We start from the raw sequence: 8386 nt of genomic DNA, 5'->3' as shown, positions 1-8386 counted from the left end.
TAATATATTTACTGAGAAAAATGGTGACGTGTTCAATACTTATTTTACCCGCTGTATATATATATATAAATGGAGGTACAGACGCCATCTGCTGCAGCAGAGCTCTCTTCACTACCAGCAGCAGCTGAGTCCTCCACGCCTGCTGCAGTCCCCTCTGAGGTCCCCTCACCACCTGCAGCCCCCAGTGAGCTCCCATCACCAGCTTCTGCTGCAGCCTCACCCCCATCGCTGCCAGCAGCACCCGAGCTTCCAAAGTCTCCAGAGACGACCTCTCCAGAGTCTCCAGTGTCRGCCCCTGAGTATCCTGTGTCCCCTGAGTTCCATCTCTTCTGCAGGTGGGTTCCGGGCCACGCTCTAGAGCTCCATCTCCTCCACGGTTGGGTCCTGGGCCATTCTCCTGAGGTCCACCTCCACTGCGGCCAGACCCATGGCTGACATCCTGAGCTCCACCCTTTCCACGGCCAGGCCCCTGGCCAACCTCCTGAAACCGCCTGCGCTGTGGTGGTTTCCCAGACCGGCCACCTGAACTTTTGTCTCCTGCCAGATATGCCTAGGGCCTTCTTTGGACTATTTATTTATTTATTTGAGATTTTGTGTTTGTTTTTCTCCCAGGGGTTCCCSGTCAGTTTTTGTTATTGTTAATAAATATTTTTACGTTTTAGTTCTTTGTGTCAGCCTGCTCCTGGGTTCATCACCGTAGACAMCATATTTATTGCTCATGTAGATGGCCCGTTCTGCCCTTTTCGTGTGATGTTCAGATTCATAAATGTCATAAGCTCAGTTCTCCCCTGAAGCCTCTGTTCCTCACTCCTGAAGACTCTCCTATGTCCACTTCCTGGTTTCTAAAAATTCYAAGCGAAATTCTAGCATCACTCAACCTTCCACCTAACTATTTCTCAGACCACTTTTTCAGAATAGGGACAGCTACATCTGCCATCATTCAGGATATAACCACAGCTTCCCTTCAGCTCAGCCTCTGGTCTTCCATAGCATTCTCTTCATACATTTGTCCGGATCTCACCTCTGTGCTCCACACAAAACTTTTTTAAAACAGTAGAGTTGGAGGAGTGTTGATGTAGATATTACRTAGGTGTACATCACACTATCTTTTTATATTGACTTGAGCAATGTGCAGGCTTTATAAGTATTGTTTTACAGTGGATCACATCATATTTAACAGGCAGGAGTTTCCTTGTCCACCTAATAAACAAATTTCACATTTTTTCAGTTTTTTTTTTTACTTACATTTGGGTCTGTACTGCTTCTAAAAAACAGTCCAAGTACCAAACATTGTACCCAGAGGTATTTTTACTATACGTAAATGTATTTTTTTGTGTCTTGAAATTAACTTTTTTCAAACACCGTCAAAAACTGAACTCTGCAACCGGAGCCCAGCCCCTCACCTGGCAACCCAAGGTGGAGCTCCACTCACTTCTTCACAGGACGCAAGTTTCTTCTATTGTTTTTACTACAGCYATGGAGAACAGAGATGCCTGGATTAATTTTATTTTTGATGGCAATGTTCGGGCAGTATTGCCAAAGAAAGTTGTAGTTTGTGAAAATAATTTCACGATGGACTACATTGGAAACTACTGCCAGCAGGATTTACCCAAAGACTTTCAGCTGAAAGGAAACTTCTGTCCCTKTTGTTCCTCACAAATCTGCAGATTTTTGATGGCGGTAAGCGATGTGTTATGAGTTTGGTGTTGCTGTTGCTTTGGTATRAACATGATTTGTCATTTGGCACAAACTAATGTTGACCAYGCTGCCAGTGTTCTGATGATTTGTGCTACCTCATCAGATCTTGCTACCGTAGCGTAGTAGCACAGATCGACAGAACATTGGCCTGGGGAATCAAGTTTGCCTCTCCGGGCACCAGTCAGTCACTTTCCCCTGGGGTGGCCACACAGCGTGGGGGGCTATCTGGTGTCCTGTCAATCTGTGCTACCTTGTTCTAGAACCCTCATAATAGGTCCTCTTTAAAGTTTTCCTTGTCAGGGCAATGAGAGCTTTCCCAAACCCAAGATTTGGGCCATTTATCAGTTCCTGTGCCTGTCTACAGTCCATCAGCTCCCTCCAGAGGACTGAGAGTTGACATCTAATCCAGGCTTGTARGACAGTCCTACAGACTGTTGTTGAGGTACCTACAACAGGCTCTGGTCCTTTGAAGTGAGCCTGACTGCCAGCTTTTGTAAGGTAGTCAGATCTCTTGTTACCATTAATGTCAGTATGTCCTGGTACCCATTTAACAGTAACACTGTTATCTCTCCCCAGTTGGTTGACTGCTTTGGTACACTCTCAACCAGTAATGATGTACAGTGTGGCCCTTGTAGAGCTTTAATAGCAGCTTGGCTATCTGTTATTATYYATWATTTCCTTCTGTGTACACTGAAGGTCTTTGAGAGATGCCACACACTGGTGGATTGTATCTCTTGAGATACAGTTGYAAAACCACCTACTGGGTATTTGTACTCTGTCTGTGGTTGTGCAAAATCAGCACCACTGCACCTACTGACCCCTTCAGAAGGGATCCATCTGTAAAACAGTAGAAATGATTGGGTTAAGGTTGGKCTGAGCCTAGATAACTTGGAGAGGCTGTGAAAGACCCAGTTCTACCTACCTTCAACAAAATTAGAGACTAACAACTTGATCTATCTCTTCTTTTGTCACACTTGATCTGGTCATATTTTAATGAAACATACAGATCATGGAGAACATAGTGGGGCATCATTATCTAATATAGAAGGGGTCTAATGTAAAATTAATGACCTAAATAGTATAATTGTGACTTCACCAAAAAAGKGAGCAATTTAAAACAAATCACATTATTTCACAACAAAAAACTCCTCTAAGAGGATTGTACTGTGGTTCACATAGTGAAATAAATAAATCAATTACCAAAAAGCATTGTTAAATTCTGCAAATCTTGACCTCCACTTGCAAGAAGGAAAGGTCTCAATAAGTATGGCTGTTAAGTAAGAGCACATTTTATTTTATTTTATTTTATTTTGTACACTATAAAATACCACACACTGAATAAATACAAATTTAGAAAGCAATAATTTTTAAATGTCCCTTTTTTTTTTTTTGCTGTTTTCACAGCACCGTGTGGGTATTCCATGGAGTTTTCTCAGGAGCAACGAAAGGATTCACAGTGCAGAATCCACCCAAAAGCAGACTAAGGTCACACAATGCAATGAAACACTGAATGAAAGACTGGGCATGCAGATGCTGAACTCTTACCCTTACAGACACACAGAGAGTGTATGACACATTGATAGAGACATTGGGATCATCTAGAAACACCCAAGAAAAAGGGAAAAACATCTACCGATATAATTAAACGAAGAGAAATYAGGTCAGAGACCAGCCTACTGTACAGAAAAGTCCATCCAATGTAAGATCGACCCTTCTTTTCKCAATTAATTAATCTCCAGTTGTCAGCAGCATCCACAAAAAAGTTCTAATACAGTACAGTACAACAATGGATGTTCACCAACAGCAGATTGCACATTTTACAGTGTTACAAACACAAAATCATCCAGTGAACGTCATCAACTGTAGTTTCCTTTCAGCGTTGGTTTATAGTAAGGCAAGATACAGTGGAGCTCTTCAGATCCTGTTGGCCAGTTGTACAATCTGCAGTCAGACCACCTGGACAGTTTGTAAAATCAACTCCACTCCTGTTGATGTCCTTGGGTTCGGCAGATGAAAAGTGGCACAGAGGAATATGGCTTGGACCAGAGAGTCGAGGAGAGGGTTGTCACTTGTGTGTTACAGTCCAAAGAGTTTGTTTTCCAGTCAGAGTTTGGGATGTGGAACGTTTCATCCAGGCATGGCAAAGTTTACAACCAGAGCTGTACATGAAGGCTAAGGAGGCAGGAGCAAAGATGCAGGATTCAGGACCAGGATCGGTCCACTGACAGAGAACACAATAAAAGGRATTGGCGCTATCTGACTTCCAAACAATCCAGGTACTCCTGGGCCAGCTCGTAGCAGAACCGGTACTGTTCCTGGGAACAGAACAAAGAGCAGGTTAGTTCTACCTCAGGATATCACTAAAACTAAAACTAAAACTTGGGTGTAGTAACATTTGTTTAATTATTCTTTTAAATTTTACAAAAATATCAAAATTTCTAAACTACTAGAATTTACTACATAAACAATACACATTATATTATATATCAATATTACTGTAGAAAAAAAGTAAATGCTAATATAATTTTACCAGTAATATTGAAGTGTTTTTTCTGGACAGCACATAAACATGAATATATGAAGTAACTTCTACTCTTCTGGACTAAAACTGAGGCTGCATGCACACACAAAGGCTGCTGCTCCTCATTCCCTTGCTTCACTTTTCAAGGAGAGGACAAGACATGGTGGAAATAAAACATAAGTTGTCTGCTTTCTTTTGCTTGAACACATTTGTTGGTGTGCAACAGTTTGATGACATAATGTAGGTGATATTTAGTTGTCAGGGAACAGGGAATGCATATTGTAGCATTCTGCTGTGTTTGGCTGTTTGTCATGTGACTGCAGTGGAGGATTGTGGGTAGGATTCATGTTTGTTGTTGTTAAATCATTTTAGGGAATTGTTTAACAATTAGTCTGTTGTGTTACTGTAATTTGTGTGTTCATTATTTGTTAACTTGTGTTAAAGCGTTCAGCAGAAGTAACCATAAGTGAGAGTGGTAGGCCTAGTCATTAATAAGACCTGTGAGTTTCACTTTGTCTGTGTTGTTCATGAAGAAGAATCCAATAAAGGTTCTTCAAAACTGCCACCTGGTGGAGAAGTGTTGAACAGGGAACAGACTGTGAATAAATCACGTAAATTTTACTTAATCTGATCAAGTATATGTTACAAGATTTAATTGAGCAAATTAAGTAAAATTTACCTGATTTATTCACAAATCTTTAACTACATTCTTAATAACTTTTACTAGATAATGATGAGTAAATATTACATGAACATTTAAATTTACTTAAAAAACGTTAGTGAAAATTTGTTAGAGGAGTTTTTTCAAGTACATCTTACGAGTTATTTTTTCAGTGTAGTTTAACATCCTGTAAAACACAAATATTTGATTTATTGTCAAAAGTTGGATTTCTGGTCGTTGGAAAAAATAGGCAACAAGTTGTTTATTCGTGAATTCATTTCCTGTACAGCAGGAAAGCTCAGGATGACTGGTTCACTTTTACCTGATTCCAGTTTCCTAACATGAAGCTGCTGGCCTGAGCTGGTCTTCATCTGAAACCATAATAACCCATCTGTGTCTGCGCAAACATTTATAATCAGGTCAGATAAGAGTTATCATCAAACGTGAAGGGAACTGGAAACACTTCCTTGTTTACAAACACAAAAAAGGCAGGYTTTAGTTTTCCACTTAAACTATTCGTTACCCCTGACAGCAGAGGCTGTTTGCTACAACAGATTTCAGTGAAAAAGCAGAATTCCTCAGTTATTTGGTGTCCAGGCTGGGTCTCAAATTTGATTTTAAAACTGCTCTCATAAAACAGTGTTGATGCTATCACAGTTTAACACTGAGGAGCTGTGTATTATTCAGAGTTGGTGAAGCATTTGTTCCTACAGTTCAGATCTTATACAGAGGAGTTCTGTGAACAGTTGAGATTGTATCTCTTGTAGATCACTCATTAAGCAATCTCAGTTTGTAGACAAAGTTTTTAAAAATATTTTCCAGTTGCTTTTGGGAGAAAAAAGCTATAAGTTTTCTAGTCATGTAAAATTAAAGCTGAACATCTGCATTGGTCTTTTTAAAGGCCTAACAAAACGTGATGTCAAGAAAACTGCTAAAAACATGAAGTTGGTCATTTTCTACGGAGCCCGTGAGGGGACATGGGAGACTTTTTTTCTTTTTTGTTGCCTCGCAATACCTTTTGCGTTCCCTCGCAAAAGTAGTTTATCACTGTTGTGCCTGCCGGTTTATCAACAAACTCACATGTTCACCATTAGTGAGTTAGCCYMCTGCTTTAATTCAGCTTCAGAGTGAATATATCACACARMYACGCATGGAAGTGTGTCAGATGTTRATATTTAAACAGTGCAGCCACGCAACATCAATGTCAATTTCAAGAACTTGTGGCGACACATCCTGTTTTGGTAACYRGATATTTCAAAATAAAAGTCTGATTTAATTCAGTTCATATACAAATCAAACTTTTGCGTGGGAACGCAAAAGAAAAAAAATTCCCCCATGTCTTCTTGTGGGCTCCATAATATTCTCACCAAAACTCTCACCTTTTATTTAAAAAATAATTATTCTATAATATCTGGATTATGACAGTTTTTAAAAGGGTTTTAAAATATTGCAGAGTTTATCCAAACACCATCATCATCATCATCAAGTGAAGAGTACTGAGTGCATACAGCATGTTGTTTGGCTAAAGACTGAATGCTTTGTAGTCTTTTAAAAATACAATTATAGCCCAGTGTGAATTAAATAATGAATTACATACAAACTAAAATCAGTATAATAAAAATAATTGCTACATTCTGCGATCTTTTCCTACAGCTTTGAGTTGCTCAGTCCAAATCAGTTACACACTTATTATTCAAATAGTGTTCAGCTGTGGAAATGTGCTATTTTTTAATTATACTGCATCTATTTCTGACTATGAATCAGACAAAACAAAGAAAAATCTTTGATTCATATTGCATATTGATATCTCCCGGTTCATAAAACTGGGAAATAGCYCTTTATGATGCTCATATAAAAGCTCAGGTTGTTCAGTTCTCTTAATATTCATATTTTTTCATGTCTCATGGACRTTTGAGCTTTGTAAAGATTCTGAAGTTTATTTTTCAATAATTCATTACTAATGCAGACAGTTTTGTAAAGCTGGTATATTTTTTTTAGTCAAACTCATTTTGTGTGAAGAAGGTCATGGATAACTGGTTTAAACAACAGGTTGGTCTTACAGGTTTTCATAGAAAAGTTAGCACATTATAACATAAAGGAACCATTTCTAATCTCAGAACATATTTATAACATATGTAATTCATTGCATTTATTTTGTATTTCTAGAAAACAGATGCATTTTTTTTCAGGGTTTCTGCTCTTTTGAACCTACGTACAGTATTTGAGGTATTTGCATATTTGACATAAAATGTTGCAGTAAAGACAGATTAAACCTCCTTAAGGTCTGGTTAGTCTTTAGATGTAAGACATCAGGTCTCCGTTGATGTACTTTGTGAGACGGTCTTTTTCAAACGGACAACAGGCTATGTTCACACTGCAGGTCTTAATGCTCAGTTAATTTATTCTTTCAAAAACACAACTTTTTGTGTGTGTGGATGTTCACATTATATTTTAAATGAGACCTCCATCAGATTCCAGTGTGARCTCTCCATGGTCCTGACCCACATGCGCAAAATGTATGACCTGCCATGTTCAAACTGTCATTAAAAAGTCCGAAATGGGTCACATACTGTAGGTGCAAAAAAATACATAGTCTTCCACTCCATGAGACACTGCAGGGGAGAAGTTTTGGTTTTAAAGTTCAGACCAATCACAGACTGCTTGGTGAATAATCTGTGAAAAACTAGTTCTGACTGCGGATAATGCACAGGACAGGGTCTCAGTAGGGGGGGGGGAAAGAAAAATACACAATTTTTTGAGTAACTTCTCATTTCTTATTGACAACAAACCAGGTTTTTCTGCTCACCATTGTCTCCACCATGTTTGGTTTAGAGTTGCGCAGCGTTTTGGCAGCGAAGAACACGTCCACCACGCTGTGGTGACGAATCATCTCCAGTATCATGGTGCATGCACAGAACGTACCACTTCGACCACCGCCATTTCTGCTTCAAACGAGAGAGAGAGAGAGAGAGAGAGGGGCATGAGACAGAGTGGAAGCAGTCAAATATGAATAACCTAAAGGATACGGTACAGCAGCTCCAAAAGATTGAGGGACAAAGTGAAATGTTAAAAATTGACTAAGCACAAATCAAGCATACTTTWAAAAAAAAGGCCAACTGGGAGTCTTTGAAGATGAATATCTGAGTAAATCTCATTAAAACACAAGAGCAGGGATTTAATCTGATATGAGACGTTTTACACCAAGCTTGGCTCAGATAACCCTGAGATGGCRGTGTTAATGCAAAGAGATTATCCTTCATTTTTCTTTGGAGAATGAGTTTATTTATTTATTGTCATGCAAATTTCCAAATATGGCTGCAAGGGATATTWTATTTTTTAGTTTCTTTAACTCAGCTAATCCCACTGAGAACACAGATATTTTTTAATTAGTTTATGCATTTAATTTAAAAAAGAAAACAAATTCACATACAACAACAACAAAAAAAGAAATACAGTACAAATCAAATTAAATGAAAGGTAGCAGAAAGAAGATAATATCTTATATC

General features: G+C 38.8%; 1 protein-coding gene across 1 annotated transcript in view; it reads right to left on the bottom strand.

Annotated features, from left to right (window-relative positions):
- Positions 1-3858: 3858 nt before the first annotated feature.
- Positions 3859-8386, bottom strand: part of LOC106531734 (receptor-type tyrosine-protein phosphatase U) — a gene marked incomplete at its 5' end in the record, with an annotated part of 37466 nt that continues 32938 nt past the window's right edge. Inside the window, 2 exon segments of the mRNA XM_014027652.1 lie at positions 3859-4013; positions 7687-7825. Of these exon segments, the coding sequence (XP_013883106.1) occupies positions 3951-4013; positions 7687-7825 (202 nt within the window).

This window comes from Austrofundulus limnaeus, unplaced genomic scaffold, assembly GCF_001266775.1.
Source record: "Austrofundulus limnaeus strain Quisiro unplaced genomic scaffold, Austrofundulus_limnaeus-1.0 Scaffold669, whole genome shotgun sequence".
Classification (NCBI taxonomy): Eukaryota; Metazoa; Chordata; class Actinopteri; order Cyprinodontiformes; family Rivulidae; genus Austrofundulus; species Austrofundulus limnaeus.
Note: the sequence above shows the minus strand (reverse complement) of the source record. Positions and strands in the feature narration are given on the sequence as shown.